Source organism: Chenopodium album, chromosome 10 (genome assembly GCF_948465745.1).
Source record: "Chenopodium album chromosome 10, dcCheAlbu1.1, whole genome shotgun sequence".
Classification (NCBI taxonomy): Eukaryota; Viridiplantae; Streptophyta; class Magnoliopsida; order Caryophyllales; family Amaranthaceae; genus Chenopodium; species Chenopodium album.
The window spans coordinates 6,120,643-6,141,602 of record NC_137843.1 but is presented as its reverse complement, the minus strand read 5'-3'; the positions used below and the strand labels follow the sequence as shown (position 1 = coordinate 6,141,602).

Genomic DNA, 20,960 nt, shown 5'->3' with positions numbered 1-20,960 from the left:
AACAAGCCCTAGGTATGGTCGATAATCTCATTTTGACTTTTAGAAACCGGGATGGATATCACTCATACGGACCATCCACCAAAACGCCCCGTTACTTTGGAGAATCAAATAGAACAAAGAAAAAAAAGTAACGGTTGAAGAAGAGGCAAGCAAAGCAATGCAAATGCAAAGCCTATTATACCGCCAAACCACCAACTTCCTTCGTCATCCCTCTTCTTCCGCCATGACTGCACCTTCCTCATTTTCTCTCTCCTCTCTCTACACCTCTCACTCTCCCCCTTTTCTCTCCTCCCCACATTCCAATTTCAACCCTAACCCTAAATTTCACAAACCCCAAAATATCAACATTTCCAAATCCCTCAATCTTCTTCGCACTTTCAAATCTTCCCCAATTTGTTCCAATTCCAATCAATCTCCGATCGAAACTGACGAAGACCCACCACCGGAACCGCCATTACAGCAACCAGACGAAGGTGGAGGAGGAGAAAACGATCTTCTGTCTTTCCCATCGAAACGGTCATTTGGGGTTGCTACTGGAGAGATTTTTCTGGGGATTGCTTCTCGTTTGATTAATTTTAGTGGGAAAATTAAGAGTTTGGGGGAGAATACGACGGTTTTGATGGATGAAGAATCGACGATTTTGAGGGAAGTTTCCGGTGAGAAGTCGGAAAGTGGAGAGAGAATTGTGAAGGTGATTGAGGATTCATTGGAGCCTGAGGTTGTTTGGGAACAGAGAGAGAAGGATGTTGAGGAGGAAAAGCGACGGAATTTGGTGACTAGTCCTGGGTTTAGCTTCTCTGCTGCTGGGCTTTTGTTTCCTTATCATCTTGGAGTTGCTCAATTCCTTATTGAAAAGGGTTATATCAAGGTATTTTGTTGAATTCTTTCTCTTTCTATTTATCGTGTTTATTAATTTTTTGTTTTTGTTTGATTTGGTTATTTTCGAGGATGGTTCTTTATACCGATTCATGTTAGCCGACCCCAAATTGTTTTGGCTTTGTTTTTGTTTGATTTCTTATCTACTGACTAAACAATTGTTGGGCAGTGTCTCTGTTTGATGTTTGATTGGAATAATTGGATATGGAGGAAGTTGAATAATGTGAATTTATAGCTAGGTCATTTGCAAAGGTACCTTTTCGGTGATGTCATTAATGTGTTGTTGGAATGTCATTGTTGATAAAATTAGTATCTGACAGTGACTCGAGCTCTCGAGGAGATTGCTCAGGAAAATAGATATGATGGAATTGAAGGGTTTTATTTGCCTATAACTTGTATAGGCGTCTATGGTCGGTTTGATATAGGGAGGGAGGGGAGGGAGTAATGGTGTGAACAAATTCATGAAGATGTCAAGCATTGTTTTTCCGTTAGGCAGTTACATGATAAATGATTGGTGGGCTGTTGAACACCTACGAATTTAGAGGATTGTTCATCATGGAGGTTTGGGGTAGCAAGTCCACAGTATATATCTCAACATGTTAGACATTAGCGTCGTTGTGATAAAATAGAATTATATGTGCTGAAGCTTTCAAATGAGTTGCTATTGCTTAAATGCTTTTAAGCTTAGGTTGGGTACATGATTGTGTTTTAGAGATAAAAACAGTATCAAGTTTATGCATGCATTGAATGTTTCTGTAATTGAAGCCTGGGATTCATGTTCTAGAAGATATAAAAGGGGTCTGTTTTCTTCATGAAAAGCATGTAGATTAATGAGCTTATTGTGTTTCTTTGTCAGTGCTTGTCACTAGGTGCTTTAGCTTATGTGTTCTAGGGGAAGTTTCTGTGATGTAATATATTGATATATTCCTCTTTCTACTATGTTCTACTTATTAGAGTGGAGCAATGAACACCCTCCTCGACTTGGATTAGAAAGAAAAAAAAAACCACTACTGTCTAAGAACTCTGCTAGTTTGAACTTATACTGTTATTTGATAGCTTTTGTGAAGAGTGTAAATATAATTAGGGTAGGATTACTAGTTAAAGATCAGTAACTGTTTGGTGAAAGATACTGAGATTTCAGTCATTTCACTCTATAAGATTGACTCTCCTAACTACTTTTTGGAATAGAGGATTATGGAATGTGGATGTCTTCCCCATATCTCGATTTGAAGAAACAGCTTATCATTTAAGGTATTGAAAACAGCATAACCTTTCCTCTTTTTACACCAAAACACCATTTAACACCTTTTATCTATGTTGATTGAGAAATTGTTCTGGTAACAACTGGTGAAAGAAATGTGCAGAATTTTGGATTGTTGAATTCAATAATATTATTTGAAACAATGCATCATTCATCAATCATATTAAATGGTCAATTACTTAAAAATCATAGAAGTCTGGACGTCTGGTTACCTGGTGTGCATATTTACTGAAGCAGTATTTATTTCTTGATTTGGAAATTCTGCCCCCTTTTTAAATTAGTTTACCACATATGATTTTGTTCATAATAGCTGACTAATTTAGACCAGAACTAAGTCAAATTATTTTTTGATTTATAATATCAAATTAACATCTGTAGATATATCTGAAAAGCATTTTCATTTTGTTTACATTATTTAGTATTATATATTTATGCAAACAATGGTCAAAGCTAAATTTTGATTTTAAAATTGGAGTACAATTTGTCCTCAGTCTAACATCGTCTTTATAAAGATTGAGGTTCATAATGTATCAAAGCATGGTGTCTGTCAACTACTGTCCCTCCACTATATGCTTTTGGTTTTAAGTCTCTGAAATTGTGATTTACTTCTGTGGTTCTGGGCAGGCCCTAGTATATGCTCATTTTTGGGCAGTTGCATTGTAGGACGGGAATATCTGTGTGTATTAACGGCTTTCTGTCATTACTCATTATGTGTAACTTTGTACATCAATCTGATCAAATCATCTTTTGGAAATTGCTGCTTTGACTTGAAAATTGCTGCTTTGACTTCTATTTTTATTCAATAACTAGATGCTTTTTCCTTTATATTTGCTTAGAACAGGAAACAACACCTTTAGCTGGTTCGTCAGCTGGTGCCATTGTTTGTGCAGTGATTGCCTCTGGAAGCAGCATGCAGGATGCTTTACTGGCTACCAAAATTTTGGCTGAAGATTGCCGGACAAATGGAACAGCATTTCGACTTGGGGTATACACACTTCCTAAAATAAATGTATTAGGAGTATATTTTTAGTTCATCACAGGTTAAGTATTTTGTCCTATTACTGTTTCATTCCTTTTGAAGATGATTTGTATTCAAACAAATAAATTTTGATAACTAGGTTCTCGATAAAAAAAAAGGGGACTGTATATTGTGAAATTGAACTCAAATTGTTTGTGTTTTTAATTTCTGCTGGTTCAAAGTCATTGATAGATTATCATTAATTGCAGTTGAAGATTTTAATTATTTTATTGAAATTTTCTGTTCAGGCTGTTCTTAGAGATGTATTACAAAAGGTTCTTCCAGAAGATGCTTTTACCAGGTGCAATGGGCGAGTGCGAGGTAAGAATGTACCTCCTGTCTATAGTTGTAAATTTTTACTTGGTTTTGTTTGTTTAGGCTGTGATTTGGTGAGGCAGTGTTGCCTCCTTTACTTTACTCACTCTTGTCAAGTAGGGATTGCACCTTGGCCTTGATTTTCTTTTATCACCCCCTCGTTTCTCGATCAAGTTCCTGGGGCCCTGGGCTTGTGATAACCTATTAAAAATAGTTGACTGATTGGAAAACATAAAATTATTATGTAGGCATGTAGCTAGACTTGTGTCAGTAAGGTTGTAAGACTTATGATAAAATTGAAGTTTCACTCCAGCCTTGAAAAGTTGAACTAGGGAACTTGGTCCATGTAGTGGAGTAGATATGCACACTGTTCTAGATTTCTCTTATCTATTCCGAGCAGAAAACATCTTGTAGTGTAGCCTTAGGATGCTGATGGTTTCCCCATCTCGGTGAAAATCTTGCTGTTTGTTAAGTTTGTTTGACTGCTTACAAAATGGTTGTTTACCTCTATAATCAATGATGTTTCTTTGTAATCCACAGTGGCTATAACACAAATTGTATGGAGACCTAGGGGGCTGCTGATAGATCAGTTTGACTCCAATGAAGATCTCATCAATGCATTGTTCACCTCTTCCTTTATTCCTGGGTAAGTAACATATGACATTTTCTCATAATCCTGATTCTCTGTCGGTTGGAATGCTAAACCGATCTGATATGGTTTCAGCTATCTTGCTCCAAGACCAGCAACTATGTTTAGGAACCGGCTTTGCATAGATGGAGGTTTGACACTATTCATGCCACCAACATCTGCACCTCAGACGGTATGCTTTTATGTGCTCTTTTTTCTGCTTGGTGTTTTGATGTCCATGTGGTGATACTATTATTGCATGGCTATTGCTTGTCATATTGTTGGGTAAATTTCCTTGGAAATGTAGTAGCAGAATCATGGATTGAGGACTGTTAGAATAATATATTGAAAATTCTGAATTGATGTATACTTGACAGTCAGTAGGGGCTGCTTTGAAGGAGTAACAATAATAGTGTTATTATGATTTTATGATAGGGGGTATCAGTTATTATCTTTGGAATGTTAAGGAATAGAAGGATAGGAAAGCTGTTATGTGGGAATTTTAGGATGTAGGTGATTGTATGGGTGACTAGGAAATATGCTAATATATTGGCAACAAACTTTTGACCCCTTAACTACAGTCAAGGATTTTCTTGATTGGAATAGGTTCATTGGAATTGCACTATAGCTAAGGAATTGTGTAGAATTGTTCTCCTGGCTCTCAAATTGAAGGATCTCTCTGTAAGGTTTTGGAACTGAGAGAACATAGTTTTTGCCTTGGGGATTTTGAGTACATGCTACATTGTCACTGAGCCATGGCTAAACCACGCAGGCTCCAATGCTACTTTGTCAATGTGCCCCTAGTTGAACTAGCATTGTTGGGTCTTATTCTACGGTTTCTGCCTATTTAAGAATTGGGCGTGTTGTTCTGAATCATACAAGGATATCGCTTAGTCTATAGGAGTTTTATCTTCTAATTTTAAGGTTGGGGGGTCAATCCCCACTAGGGGCACTATGAGGGTGGGGATGCCTTACCCGTTTCAATAGAGAAATTCTGACCTTTTAAAAAAATATATATTGATTTGCTTAAATATAATTAATCAGGTTCCCCTTTTTTATTTATTGGGTGACTGGCAGGTTCGTGTTTGTGCCTTCCCTGCTAGTAGTATACGAATGAAAGGCATTGGGATTAGTCCAGACTTAAACCCCGAGAGTAGACTTACTATTCGACAGGTAAGCTTTTAAAGTTGTATACTTCTATGCTATTGTTAAGAGAAATGTCGAGCAAGGTACTTTATTGATAGAAAGAGAAGATCAACTGCATCTTTATTGTGATTAGGTGTAAGTTCTAATTACAGTAGTTAGTAGGAGAACTGATTCAGTTAATGGTAATTGTTTGTAGCTTTTTAATTGGGCGCTTGAGCCAGCAGATGATTATGTGCTTGACAAGCTCTTTGAGTTTGGATACTCAGATGCCGCTGTTTGGGCAGAGGAGAACCCAGTGAATATGATACTTCAGGAAGAGAAACCCTGAGCGTAGTAGTTTTTTTTTTTTTTTTTGACAACCCACAATTTTTTAACATGCTGCAACATGTATATCAATTGTAGGAGCATGATCCTCTATGTTCTCACCTGCTTAGTTGAAGAGAATTATTATAACAATTGTACACACACATCAGACTTTTTAAATGTATATAATAGAAAATTACAGCCAATTTTATTTGAAGTGATGTATCATTACTAGTCTGTTTAGTAGCATGATTGCAGTTTAACTACGGGAAAGTTTAAATTTATAGTAGCTGTTATATAAATTAGAGCTTTGTTGGTGACATTTATAACTTCAATATCCTAATAAAAAAACCTCCAAATAATTTCATGCACCTGGGGGTCCCGAGGATGGCTCACACAGTTGCATGTTTAATTCACATGTGATGTGTCATGGCATTGAGTCATGCACAAGTCAATGTGTGTGCATGCGTGATGACACCCACCGGTTAGGGAGCACCATTGATCGGTAAAGTCTTGACTTGTTATAATTGAAGGGATTATATCAGAGTTTGTAATTTCAAAAATTAACCTATGAGCATGTTATAAATTGAGGACTATTTTTCTACCTCACTTTATCCCCAATTAAGCGCAGGGCTGTGCACATCACTTTCAACCCGAAAATCGATATATAGGGCTCTGCATCTCTCTCTTTTTTCCCTAGAAATCAAAATGTAGGGTTCATGACTGTGATTATTCAAACAATGACATGGTTATTCACAGTATCATTTTAGAGATGTGAAGGTGAATAATGGACTTAACGTTGATGAATCAATGAGAAAGGTACTGGTATGTTTTGTCAAATTCTGACCAAATAGTAGAAAGAGTGGAGGGAATAAAGTTGTGTTTGAAAATTGACTACTTAAAGTTTATCTTAGGATGATAATTTTTTTTTGAAAGAATATCTTAGGATGATTATTATTTGTACTCGTACTAATTATCAGTTTTACTGCTGTCTTGAAATTGTGTAAAAGTTAAACATGAATTGGGTTTTATCGTTATCGAGTAATTAATATGGTTTAGTGTTAAGAATTTGTGTTCATGATCTCAAGGTTATATAATCAAATTTATGACCAATACACTTTACGGATGTGTTCCATTATTTATTGTATTTTTGATAAGCTTTAATTTGTTGAACACTTGAACTTGATTTATTTTGTTGGAATATTGGTTGAACATTTTTTTAATGACACCTGTTTTTGTTGAGTACATTTATTTTTTTAACCTATATACCTATTATTTTATATTTATAAATATTTTAGTAAGGGGTAAGGCTATATTTTTGTTGAATTTTGTGGTAATTATTTGTTAGGGAATTAGGCCTCCTTTAATCTTAAAAAACAGGACTTTCTTTTTTGGAGTGGGGAAATTGGGACATTTAATTGTGGAAAAAAGGGTTATTAATTACGACGTAATTAATTGATTTCATAATAGACCCATGACTTCATTAGATCAATTCTAGCAAGTAGCAAATCTATCTATACTTCATATATAAAAACTTAAACCGGGAAAGACAATGTCACTATCCTATTACACTTTTTTATCTTCTTTTCCAACTCAATGTGTCACACGTCGTCTTATGTTTTTCATTTTTTATTACCTTATCTTTCATAAATCTTTTGCTAAACACTTCATCTTCTCCCCTCTTCAATTCAACCTTTTCTTCTTCTCTTTAATTTTAGCCTCTCCATTTTTTTTTTCCAAGCCTTGTGATGAATTAAAATCCCAAATATTTAATTTCTTTAATAATGTTTTCGGTTACGCATTTCAACTTTTAATAATTTAGTAGTTTTGCCTCACTCATCTCTCAATGCAATTTTATATGAACAACTCGTACATTGCACGGGCCAGCAAAGTAGTTATGATTTTTATAGTAGAGTATAATTATACTATAAGTTCACTACTTCACTCGAGTTTATTTATCTCGTTATCTTAATATTATTCTAATTTTATTTATTTTATTAAATTTTTAATAATAAATAAAAAAAAAAAAAAACTTTACAGCATTGACAGTCCATTAAACTTGGTTAGTGAAGCTAAAAGAAAGGTTGGACCAATAAGTGGCATCATCACCCCCTCTAATTTCCAATTCCACAAGCCACATTTACTCATTGATATTTTTCCTCATGAATCATGGACCCACCTTCCTTTTCAATTTTTTTTTTAAAGTAATGTATTTCACTTTGTTAATTGCCTATTAATCTACAAATTCTACTTTAAATTATTATTGAAATATTATGTACTGCGTATATGTTTAGGATTAATTTTGATTCTCTCCACCCCTAAAATTCATTATTGGGTCCCAAATCACACTTATGTTCAACTTTTAATTATAGTTTTTCTCTCTCCAAAGTGATGAAAGTCTATTGGATTAGCTCGTGGACAATTTTAATTTTGTTATAAGTATTTGTTTTATTTGTTTGTTTTTATACTATTTTCATATTATGGGAACTGTTAAGATTTCCTTTGAAAAGGGCTAATCTTGCCATATCTATTTACATTCACATGCAAAAGTGATATAATTACACACTTGTGTTTGAATTATTTAAGTATTTGGCCCCAAAACTATTATTCTTAGATCCTCATATGTTCTACACTACTAGTCTCAGTCATTTTTATTTTTAAATAACTAAATATACTGAAATCGTAAAGATTTACTGAAAATACTAGTTAGTTTAGCTGGTAAAATTAAGGATACATAAGATTATATCAAACTCGAAAGCCGAAACTTCTTCTAATGAAGAGGACCTCAATAACAATGACCAAGTTAGGTCCCTTGGTCACCGTATTTTCATTCCCTTTCGAAATTATGCAAGCTAAGGAGAGATGAAGGGAGAGAAAGAACATAATTGAAGAAAGAATTTAATTAGACTACTAAATTATGATCTAAACCCTTGGTTATTGAGAGGTTTAATCTCTACACAAATTATTAAGTATTTCTTTCATTTACAAATAATCTTTCTGTATTCCAATGTTAAAAAAATATCAAAAAAAAGGAAAAAAAAAAAAAAAAAAAAAAAAAACTTCCCATTACTAAAAATGAATAAGTTTTACATTCAACTCATGTGATGTGGACCATTCAACTTTTCTTTTCTCACATTTTTACCACATTTATTTCTTTAATATGCATATTTAAATCTTATCGAAAAAAGAAGGATTACTTTTCTCACTTATTAGTGGATCTTCTTAGATAAAGAGAATCCATTCCAATTTGTATGCACTTGATTTTATTTAGTGAATAATTACCTAGTCAGAGGCACCGTTAATTTTTTTTTTTCATGAGAATGTGACTTGCAAAGTTGCAACAGTACTAAATTAAGTGCTACGAAGTATTATACTTTTGAATGTATAAGATGCTACCTATCTAAATGACTACATTTCACCTTTTGAAAAATTTGCCATAATATAGATTTTGTCTGTGGATCATATTCCTCAACTAATTTGATATTATCCACCATAAAATTGACCAAGTTAACATAAAACTTTAAACCTTTGATGATGAGATTTTAACCTATGGTCAAGCATTCAAATGATCACGCCTAAGAAAATGTGGCCCTCCAAATTATGAGCACAACTATTTTCACTCATTCCATACATAGTAGAAGTATAACATCATTCATTTATCACATTTTATACTATCATTACTTATATTGTACGAGTACCTTGAATTTGCTCACACTATCTAAAAGTATAATACCCAAGAAAGCAAACACAAAAACATTCCTCCCCCTGTTTTCTGACAGTGACAGACAAGTCCCATCTTTTAGATCCCTTTACACCCATTCATGTTTATACCTATAACCGAATCAAAAGTAGAGATACGTTCAATAGTGCATACACGGGTGTATTGTATACAATATATGTAGTCAAGTCATATAATACAGTTTGTAATAAAAGTCGACTTTGTAAAGAGGTGCGTAACTTAAATATGTGTATAAACTATTTATACATTTTGTTGTATGTGAGATTTGTTATAAACAGATGAATTGTATATGACATACTTCATATTACTTGTATATAAGAGTCTAACTTATAAAGGGGTGACTTTATTGTGATTTAACATGAATAAACCATTCATACGTATGTTGTGTGTGAGATCTGGTAGCGAAAAAGAAAGAATGTCTTGCTTATAAAAATGACACATTTTTCATGAAATTAGAAATACAAAAAGGCGCCGTTTTTGGATAGACTTTGTCGGAGGGTCCTCGGTGAAGCTTTTGACCCACCAAAAGATCTCCCCAGAAATTGATCTTTGACAACTTTGAAATAGTGCTTAGTTTCCTAATTTCCCTCAAAATTTGGCACTTTGTATTTTTGTATAAATAATATATATAAATCTATTATACTTAATCTTGAAATTATGGTGTAAAGTAAGTCTACTCTATAGTCGGCTTACTATTAAATTTACTAGTCATATTATAGCATGTCACTATGCTTCAATTAGCTTTTGCTTAGACTCAGCTTTTTCTTATTCCTCTTCACGTTACTCCCTTTTTGGTTTAGTTTATGTTTTTTATTTTTTAATTTTCTTTGGTTAATATGATAATTCAGATGAAGGCATGAAGTCACTATTTGGATGATTTAAATAATTAAAAAAACCTTAATTTTTTGATAATATTCATACCAATTAGAGGGTGAATTTACTTACCTAATCCTTTACGAGGTAGTAAGATTTCTTGCAAGAGTTTATACTTTTTTGTAGTCAACTATGAGAAGTATTTAATGTTTTGAGTAGTAGTAATATAATACTGGATCATGGATATGAATTTTTGAAATTACGCCTGGTTTATAATTTGTAACCAACTAAATTATTCCGTACATGTTTGTGCATCCTTAATTTTAGATGTTACGACGATATAATTGATCTCTTCATAACCGAGAATACATTTGTAGAGTGATACATTTTTATTTTAAAGAGATTGTTAAATACAGTATTTTTTAATTGTTGTACTTGTTAATTTGTTATACATCTGAATATCTGATATACTGATGCATTCAAGAACTTCCTGTGCAACTTAATTCTCTTGTTTTAGTGAATTATAATACTGTAATTATCAAATTTATTCACTAAAAATCAGATACAAATTGTAAAAAGAATGTTGTTGCAGAGAAAAAGAAGGCAGCTTTTTTGAAAAAGCCTTTCAAATTCACCACCAAAATGCTCCTTTTGCTTTGGCATAATAACATATGGAATTGTCATCATATTAACCACTCTCTCTCTCTTTCTCTTTCTCTTTCTCTTTCTCATTCTCATTCTCTCTCCTCCCACGCTCAAGGCCCCTCTTTCAATCACGCCCACAACTAAATATTATTCTCACTTACCATTTTTCTACTCATATTAATCTTCTTCTTCACTCTACCAAAATTCCTAAACTAAATATTCTTCTTCTTCTTTCAAACATGAAAATACCCTCCTTGTACTTTTTCAATTTCTCTATTCTATGTATTACATTATCATTTACATTTACTTGTCGATCATCTCTTGCGAGTACTCCATTAACCGACGCCGAATCGTTGTTAGCCTTTAAGAAATCCATAGACAATGATCCTAGTAAAGTCTTTGAAACTTGGCAAATGAGCAAGAAAACTCCTCTTTGTACTTGGCAAGGTGTTAACTGCTCATCTGACGGTCGAGTTTCGCAACTCGACCTCAGTTGGCGTTTCCTTGAAGGGAATATCACATTTGATGCTTTAACATCTTTAGACATGTTGGTGTCTTTAGACTTGTCTGGGAATTCTTTTGTTATTAACTCCTCTTCCCTCCTTCATCTTCCGCCTTCGATCGAGCAGCTCCTGCTGTCGTCGTCTGGCCTGCGGGGAGCTCTTCCTGTCAATTTACTCACGCTGTACCCAAATCTAAATATGGTCGATCTTTCGGGAAATAATCTGACTGGTTTACTGTCAAAAGATTTTCTGAGTTCAACTTCTAGCAGTAGTATTAGTAAACTGCAGGTTCTTGACCTGTCTGCTAACAGAATTTCAGGGCCGCTTCCATTTTTCGAGGCCATTTCTGCTAATTCCTGCACTAATCTTCAGACTCTGAATCTGTCCATGAATCAGTTCAGTGGAAAAATTTCTCCCTTTTTAGGTAGTCTGCCAAGTATACAGGTCATCGACCTGTCTCATAACTATCTTGCAGATTCAATTCCTGCAGAAGTATGGCAGGCCTGTGGGTCCCTTACTGAGCTGCATATTGCCTACAACAATCTATCAGGTGCTGTTCCTGCTGGTTCTCTGTCATCCTGTAAGTGGCTTCAGATTCTTGACCTGTCAAACAACAACCTGTCAGGGCCGTTCCCGGGACAGGCGTTGTCAGGACTGCAGTCTCTGGACACACTGGTGATGAGCAACAACGTGATTTCGGGTTCTTTTCCGGGGACTATATCGTCGTGTGCAGCGCTGAGGGTAGTGGACTTTAGCTCTAACAGGCTGTCTGGAGCGATCCCGCCTGATTTGTGTGCAGGAAATTCTTCTCTGGAGGAGCTTAGGCTGCCTGATAATCTTATAGGCGGCAGAATACCGCCAGAGTTGGCTAAATGCTCGAGTCTGAAGACGTTGGATTTTAGCTTGAATTATCTGAATGGGACTATTCCTGGGGAGATTAGTAAGATGGGAAATCTTGAGCAGTTTTTTGCGTGGTATAATGGTTTGGAAGGCGAAATCCCACCAGAAATCGGGCAATGTAGTAAGCTGAAGGATCTTATACTGAATAATAATCGTCTAAGCGGAGAGATTCCGAAGGAGCTGTTCAACATTACTAACTTGGAGTGGATTTCTCTGACTTCAAATCAACTCACAGGGCATATCCCAAAAGAGTTTGGGCTGTTGCAGAGGCTTGCTGTTTTGCAACTTGGAAACAATTTCTTTACAGGTGAAATTCCTACAGAATTGGCAAACTGTAGGACTTTAGTTTGGCTTGATTTGAATAGCAATAATCTCACTGGTGAAATCCCACCTAGGCTAGGAAGACAGCCAGGAAGTCCCAAATTATATGGGATTTTATCAGGAAACACTTTGGTGTTTGTGAGGAATGTTGGCAATACTTGCAAAGGTGTTGGTGGGTTGCTCGAGTTTGCGGGGATTCGACCTGAGAGGCTGCTTCAAGTACCTTCCCTGAAGAACTGTGATTTTACTAGATTGTACTCAGGGGCGATCCTGAGTTTGTTTACTCAGTATCAAACTTTGGAGTATCTTGATCTTTCTTATAATCAACTTCATGGGAAAATTCCTGATGAGTTAGGTGATATGGTGGCATTACAAGTGCTTGAGATTTCCCACAATCAGTTGTCAGGGGAAATTCCTGCAAGTCTTGGGAATCTGAAGAATATGGGTGTTTTTGATGCATCTTATAATAGGCTGCAGGGTGAAATTCCTGATTCATTTTCCAATCTGTCATTTTTGGTGCAAATCGATTTGTCGAATAATCAGTTAACAGGACAAATTCCGCAGAGAGGGCAGCTTAGTACACTTCCAGCTACTCAGTATGCAAATAATCCTGGCCTTTGTGGGGTACCTTTGCCTGAATGCAAGGATGTAAATGCAGGGAGTACACCGGTGGAGGATGATACTGGAAGAGATAAAGGGCGGTCATCTAAATCGTCGTTGACTAACAGCATTGTGATAGGATTGTTGATTGCGATTGCAACTGTGTGCATTTTGATTGTGTCAGCTATTGCAATACGTGTGAAGAAGAAAGAAAAAGAGGATGCAAAGATGCTGCATAGTTTGCAGGCAGCACATGCTGCAACAACATGGAAGATAGAAAAAGAGAGGGAACCATTGAGCATCAATGTGGCTACTTTTCAGAGGCAGCTAAGGAAGCTCAAGTTCTCTCAGCTAATTGAGGCTACTAATGGCTTTTCAGCCGCGAGTATGATAGGGCATGGAGGTTTTGGGGAGGTCTTTAAGGCAACGTTGAAGGATGGATCAAGTGTTGCAATCAAGAAGTTAATTAGGCTTAGTCATCAAGGAGATAGAGAGTTTATGGCCGAGATGGAAACTCTAGGGAAGATCAAGCATAAGAATCTAGTCCCACTCTTAGGATACTGTAAGGTTGGAGAAGAGAGACTTCTTGTGTATGAATTTATGGAGTATGGTAGTTTGGAAGACATGCTTCATGGTAGAGAAAGAGGGAAAGATCGGAGGATCCTTACATGGGAAGAGAGGAAGAAGATAGCGCGAGGAGCAGCCAAGGGACTTTGCTTTCTTCACCACAACTGCATTCCACATATTATACACCGTGATATGAAGTCTAGCAATGTCCTGCTAGACCATGAAATGGAGTCTAGAGTGTCTGATTTTGGGATGGCAAGGCTCATAAGTGCCCTGGATACTCACTTGAGTGTTAGTTCATTGGCCGGGACTCCAGGGTATGTTCCACCCGAGTACTACCAGAGCTTCAGATGCACTGCAAAAGGTGATGTCTATTCGTTTGGAGTTGTCTTGCTAGAGCTCCTAACAGGGAAGAGGCCAACCGATAAGGAGGATTTCGGAGACACCAATTTGGTAGGATGGGTGAAGATGAAAGTCAGAGAAGGCAAAGGACCTGAAGTAATTGATTCAGAGTTACTGTCAGTTACTAAAAAATCAATAGAGGCAGATGCAGAGGAAATGAAGGAGATGGTGAGGTACCTCGACATCACGATGAGATGTGTCGACGATTTCCCTTCCAGAAGGCCTAATATGTTGCAGGTCGTCGCCTTGTTGAGGGAACTGGTGCCTGGTTCATCTAGTTCCAGCAATAGTAGTTAATAAAATTTTCATATTTCAGCATAAAAATTCTTCTGTTTGTTTTGAAGAGTGTTTTTTGTATTCATATACTTGTATAAGCTTGCAAAATTCTCTCTAAGATGATATAAGCCTGATGATTAGAAGCTTGAGTATTAAATGTGTTTGAATTGCTAGACTTAGATGATATAAGTCTGTAAATCAAGCACTTGATTTGAAGGTGCGAAATCTGACAATGTACATATAATGTAAGGTCAACAGATGATGTTGTATAAAGAATGTCAATTACTCGATTAATTTTAACTCTTTTTGCTCCGGTGCAGGAAACATTGGCGTGCAAAGGAGGCATGGTGTAGCTTGAGATGATGATTCGCCTTGGGTTAGGCTGCTAGGCACATTGCTGTTATTTGGTTTTCAAATTAAAAGACGCGACTTTCCAAAGTGGTGCTCAAAACATCATCATGGAAAGCTCGAGTAACTTCATACGTAGGAAAGATTGTTAGACAATCTGATTCACTTTATTAAAAAAAGGTACAATATCCGCATCCCTTATAATGTTACTCATAAGAATTTCCTAGAATTTTACGCACTAATATATATTTGGACATTTCATGAAAAGAATTGAAATTAGAAGTACATTTGAGCTTAGTTAATAATGTCTAAAGGAACTTTAAATTGATAGAGAGCATTGTGATAGGAGCATAGTGATAGTGATTAGTGAAACATAATGGGTTGAAGGCGTGGAGAACCAAAGGGTCAAAATAAATCTATAAAAGATTAAAAAGTTGATATGAAAAATCATTAAGGTGGGGTCCATACCCTAGTTTTATCATTTTGATTGACAGCTTAACATCTTCACCAAGATTAATCTTTTTACCTGGCTTCATTATTGGCCAAGTCAATAGCTACTTAAATAATTATGTTACTAATCATGTAATTAACTAATTTTCTTTTTACTCACATTCTTCGTTACTGTAAAGTGTAAATTGTAGTAGTACAATTCTGTCTCTAGGCAAAAGATGTTAATGCTACTCCCCATACTATATACAAAGTTAACTAAAATTAATATTTGTTCCATTTTTTAGCATTTTACTTCATCACAAATTCACCATACAATTTGACACAGAGTTGCTACTTGCTAGTACAACAGATGAGATAATGTAACTTTTTATGGAATATAAAATAGAGAGGGTGTAGGTCAAATATGTGTAATAATTTACTCCTATAAATTACAGAGATATTGCAAATTTGTCCCTAGATTAGAAATATTGCAAATTTGCAAAGCCAGTAGATATTTTTAAAATTTAGCGATTGTGATTAAGCACAAATTCTTATATATGAGTGCCGAACAACATAGGGATTGCTTCATAAGTGTTATAGGGGTTACTCGATTAGTATTAGAGGGGTTACTTCTTTAATATGGGGGATACTCAATCAGTGTTATAGAGGTTACTTAGTTAGGATTACAAAGGTTACACGGTCAGTATTACAGGGGAAACTTTGTTCATTGACAAGTGACCATGCATATGGTATCCTTATTTGTAAAAAGATGGTTTCATATTTCAGTTAATTTGGTTTTTTGAACCTAAACAAGGTTAATCCGATTCAATTCGAAAGTCCAAATTTTCAAAAAATTTCAATCTGATCCTATTTAAAGTTTGGATCCCATCCGAATTAATAATTTGATTTGAATTTGATTGGATTTCGGTTTTTATTCGAATAATGGATACCTCTAGGTGGCACATGTTTGTCAAGGAAAAAAAAAAAAAAAAAAAAGGATAAATTGGGCCAATGGATCCATTATGAATGGCTAATAAAAGTGTAAACATTAATACACTAAGCAACCCAATTATGTATGTACTACGGACTACATATTTTGGGCTTATCTTAACCTATGCATTTATATTTAACAGATTAAAGCCTTATTGAACTGGAACTTTCAAGTCCCAATTCGACTCGGATTAGCTCGCGAAACCTATTACTCGATCAATTTCGAGCCAATTTAATCCCGTAAAGGATAACATTGACCCCAAAAATCTTACCCGATTAATTTTCATGTTAATAAATAACGCCACATTAATCGGGATATTTTTTGACACACAAAACGGGTAATTTACGTTATTTTTTTACCAATTTCGAGCTTAATGTGATTCCATAAAGGGTCAAAATGTCCCCCAAAACTTTACCCGAGCAATATTCGTTATGAAAATCGAGAAAAAAAATGTTATTTTTATTAATTAAAATAAATAATTAAAATGAACCAATCATATCATGACATGTGTCATGATTTAGGGTTTGTTCCAATTCACTGAACTGAGCTGAACTGAATTGAATTGATTGGAGTTGAAATGAACTAAAATGAACTGAATTGAAATGAATTGGTTATGAGAGAAGGAAATTAGGAACTTAATTGAACTGTACTGATTAGAGCTGAACTGAAATTAAGCTGGAAAGAACAGACCCTTAATCCTAATGACTAATAGAGTTAACGACCGTTAGTCATTAATGACATTAGGTGAATTTTTTAAAGTCCAGTGGTATTTTGTGAATTTGTGAAAACTTCATGGTATTTGGTGAATTTTTTAAAAAACTCGGTAGCATTATTTGGTGAAATTGCCAAAAAAAAAAAAAAAAAAAAAAGCTCCTTTCTCTTCCTCCTGAAAACCTTAAAAACCCAATCTCCTTTAATGGGAGTTCGGGGTTTAGTCTTTTTCTCTTCCCTCGTGGGAGATTAGATATTGATAATTATAAATTTTGTTGAAAGGTTCAATTCGTAGGTATTTCATCTTATTACCTTACAATCGGTGTTGAAATTCAAGATGCGATCTTTATTCTAAAAAATATGTATGAGTGAACTCTCTCACAAAATGTTGCATCCTGCATGATCCAGCATACACGAGAGATGGGTTGTATTGTAAGACCTAGTTCACCATCATCATAGTATGTTTGCCGAAGAATCACTAGTAGAAAAAACATCAGATGCTATTTTCAGGTCGAGTTCTGATTAGGTTAGCTTTAGCTATAGCCGAGAAATTGATTCCCTTGTGACTCGTTAACCAACCCGCTAATTAACAAAACCAATTTTCACCTAAATTGACTCGCCAAGGAAACGAATTCATTTCAACCCGAAACTGAATTATACTCGTATTATGTATTTGTTAGAAAGAAGTCGTCACATGGTTATTTCACACACCAAACTCATTTACGTACGTCAATTATTTCACACACCAAACTCATTTACGTATGTCAATTATCACACATTTTTAAATCGATCCAAATTTAAAAATGCATTAAAAAGGGTTGCAATGTTACCTTAACAATCAGTACGTAACAATAACAGTGATAATACTGAATGATCGTAAATAAATTTATTATCATGCACTCCCAAATTCCATTGGGAGTTACAATTTGACCAGTCATAGCTGGGATCAAAATGGAAATTAAATAAAAGTGAAATACATTATGCAACAAATTAAACATGGCATATCAAGTTCAATTCGGAATTAAACACACACATGACACATATTTTATAAATGAAAATTTATTTTATTTATAATATTTATTTGTATTTTTCCGGATTTTATTTTAAAAAGTTTCAAATTATTAATTTGGGTCGAAAATTATTTTAGTACAAATTATTTTATGAGCTTTCATTCTACAATCTATGCCATACAAACAAAGCCTAGTCCATTTCATTTACCTAATTGGCCCATTAATTTTATGAGGCCCAATACTCCTACTTACCCTACAATTGTCTCCCCTATAAATACCCTATACATCCCCAAAATTTTCCCCACACAAAAGGTTAGTCTTATTTTCTCCTTTGTTTTATTAATTTGTGTAATTATAATTATTGATTTATGGGTTTTGATTTTATTGTTTGAAATTAATTTAATTAGTATCAAATTGTATTTTGATGATTAAACTTTATAATTTCAGATTTTATAAATGTCATAATTTTTCAGATTTTGTAAATTTTATAATCTAGGGTTTTTAATTATTGAAAATCACGATTTTAGGGTTTTTATGAAAAATTGATTTAGGGCTTTTATAGTAATGATGTTTGAAATTTTGGTGATTATAAATACTGATTAGTTTAACTTAATCCCAGAATATTTTGAACACGTAAATTCGTGTTTTAATTCTTAGATTTCCATTCGTTAATATTAATCCCGTTTTAATCCCGATTAGGTTCTGAACTCATCCGATTTTGATAAAAAAAAAAAAAAAGTAGTGTTTTTCATGTGGAAACAATGTTTTAAGAAAGACTCACCACCTTCTCGTGGCCAAATTCAGCCTCTAAATATGATTTTCGGGCAGTTTTTGATTTTTGACGAAGTTTTTTTTTATGCTTTAAATTTTATCCTTGAGTTTTAAAGGGTTTTTGATTAGTTTAAAATGCTGGAATTTTATTTAAAGTAATATAATTGTGATTTTAATGAAAGGGTGTGATTACCCATTAAAAAGGAGTTTAATTAGGGGTTTTAAAATAATTTTCAGCTTTTTTTTAAGTAGTCTAAAGTAAATTTAAGTTGCTGGAAATTTAGTTGAGTATTAATTTATTTGTTCTCTAGGAAGTGATTATTCCCTAGGAGACTTTTAAGTGATTAAAAGTGGCACAAAGGATTGTTTATACGAGGTACGTACATGTCTACTTCGTTGTAAGTAGTATCATGTTTAGGTACCAAAAAGAAAGAACTTAGTTTCATGTTTAGAGAACACTTGGATGGAAATTGTTTGATTATACATTTAATTAATTCATGTGCTTATGTTTATGAGACATGTTTTGGTGAATTGATTATGTTTGTATGGAATTATGGATGCAAGCATGTTGAACTATATTGGATTAATTGTTTGTATGGAATATTGATACAAGCATATTTTTTTATTGGATTGGTTTATTAACCACATTTGGATTATTGAAGGATTGGAATTGAATGATTTAAGTGGAATAAATTCATTAATTATTTCACAAGGATATTATTATTTTATTTATTACTCAAGCATGACTTGTTAGTATGTTGAGTAAAAGTGGATCAAGCCGAAATGGCTAGGTGGGTTGACTATGTTCAACAATTTTGGATAATTTGGAAGTTTAAAGGAATTAAAGGTCAATTTGTGATGTGATCACCATTGTCCTAAATAAGATTAAAAGTGAATTGATGTATGATTGTTATGTATGGTCTACTTGAATGAGTCGGCTATTAATTAAAATTGTAATCACGTAAAGTGAAACAAGGATGAGCAATAAAACTCTGGAAAGGGTGCACTTCTAGAGTATTGACAATTATGGGTTGGGGTACACGGTGGTAGCCCGTGGCTTTTCGAGGCTTGTTTGATCAACATGTCCTCTTCTCTTTTGGTATTTACATTTTTATTTTATAATGAAAGTTAGATGGGATCCTAGACTAACTTTGTGATAATGGAGTCGCGCTCATTCTTGCATTGCGCTAAACTTTTATTTTAAATGGTCATTTGGGACCAAAATGATTTGGTGGGTTGGACAACCTCGTCTATTGCTTACTCCAAATTAAATTAATCAAACTAAATATAAAGAGTCAAGTGTTTGGAATTGGTTACTAAGTATGTTGAGTCAATTGAATTGTTTAAGTGTGGAGTCTTGATTAATAAATTCGTTTTGTATGTTTATTTACTTTAATTAATTGAGCATATTAGGTTTTGTACGTTTAGCTTGTATGTACTCAGCTTTGCTGATTGCGTGTTTTTTTGTGCGTTTTCTTTTGGTCATGGCTTTCGCCTTTCAATGACCCTGTGATGATCCAATTATTACACTTGTATTATTGGGGAGCAGTATTGCACAGGTTAGCTTGATGATGTGAGGTTCGGGGATTTGACATACGCATTGTCAAGGGATTGGTGTGATTGAGAGTATTCGTTCTTTGTGTTGAACTTATCTATGTTTTACTATTTCAATTATGTTTTGGGATTTTAAATATTAGTTTGGTTTAATAAGGGCCTTTATGGTTCCAATTTGTAAGCTTTGACTTATTGGTTTTCTAAATTATATTATTTTAAGATTTAAGTTGAATTTCCGCTGCAATACTTTGATAAAGCCTTAACGTTTTAACACGTGGCGGTAACATGCCAATGGTTCTCCACTATTTTATTTAAATTAAGTGGTTTGGAAAAAGGGAGAATTATTGGGGTGTTACACCTTAACAATCAGTACGTAACAATAACAGTGATAATACTGAATGATCGTAAATAAATTTATTATCATGCACTCCCAAATTTCATTGGGAGAATTACAATTTGACCAGTCATAGCTGGGATCAAAATGGAAATTAAATAAAAGTGAAATACATTATGCAACAAATTAAACATGGCATATCAAGTTCAATTCGGAATTAAACACACACATGACACATATATATAATGCTGAAATAATACTTATTAAAAGTAGATATATGATCCCATATACGATGATTAATTAAGATATTGTTGAAGATTTTCATGGGGCTGAGCAAGTACCACCCGAAAGGGTGGCTGAACAAACCCTTTTTTCCACAGCATTGAGCATCAAAAAATCCACAACTTTCCCCAGTTCCCTTGCAACCTGAGAGAGGCTCTGCAAAAATAAACTTGTTTCAATATCGATCTTATATATATACACAACCGTATGTGACACA

The 20,960-nt window shown here is 34.4% G+C and overlaps 2 protein-coding genes across 2 annotated transcripts; both read left to right on the top strand.

Annotated features, from left to right (window-relative positions):
* Window positions 1-104: 104 nt before the first annotated feature.
* Window positions 105-5,845, top strand: LOC145563308 (uncharacterized). The gene is made up of 7 exons (XM_081623752.1): window positions 105-868; window positions 2,979-3,122; window positions 3,404-3,476; window positions 4,011-4,116; window positions 4,195-4,291; window positions 5,176-5,271; window positions 5,441-5,845. The coding sequence occupies exons 1-7, from the start codon at window positions 158-160 to the stop codon at window positions 5,570-5,572; spliced, it is 1,359 nt and encodes a 452-aa protein (XP_081479878.1). The 5' UTR covers window positions 105-157; the 3' UTR covers window positions 5,573-5,845.
* Window positions 5,846-10,801: 4,956 nt separating this feature from the next.
* On the top strand, window positions 10,802-14,592 carry LOC145562070 (serine/threonine-protein kinase BRI1-like 2). Its single transcript, XM_081622242.1, has one exon. The coding sequence runs from the start codon at window positions 10,984-10,986 to the stop codon at window positions 14,332-14,334; it is 3,351 nt and encodes a 1,116-aa protein (XP_081478368.1). The 5' UTR covers window positions 10,802-10,983; the 3' UTR covers window positions 14,335-14,592.
* The last annotated feature ends 6,368 nt before the right edge of the window (window positions 14,593-20,960 follow it).

Coding starts and splice junctions, on each gene's coding strand:
- LOC145563308 (XM_081623752.1), top strand. CDS start 158: ATGCAAATGCAAAGCCTATTATACCGCCAAACCACCAACTTCCTTCGT. Junction 3,123..3,403: donor GAACAGCATTTCGACTTGGG/GTATACACACTT, acceptor TTTTCTGTTCAG/GCTGTTCTTAGAGATGTATT. Junction 5,272..5,440: donor GTAGACTTACTATTCGACAG/GTAAGCTTTTAA, acceptor AATTGTTTGTAG/CTTTTTAATTGGGCGCTTGA.
- LOC145562070 (XM_081622242.1), top strand. CDS start 10,984: ATGAAAATACCCTCCTTGTACTTTTTCAATTTCTCTATTCTATGTATT.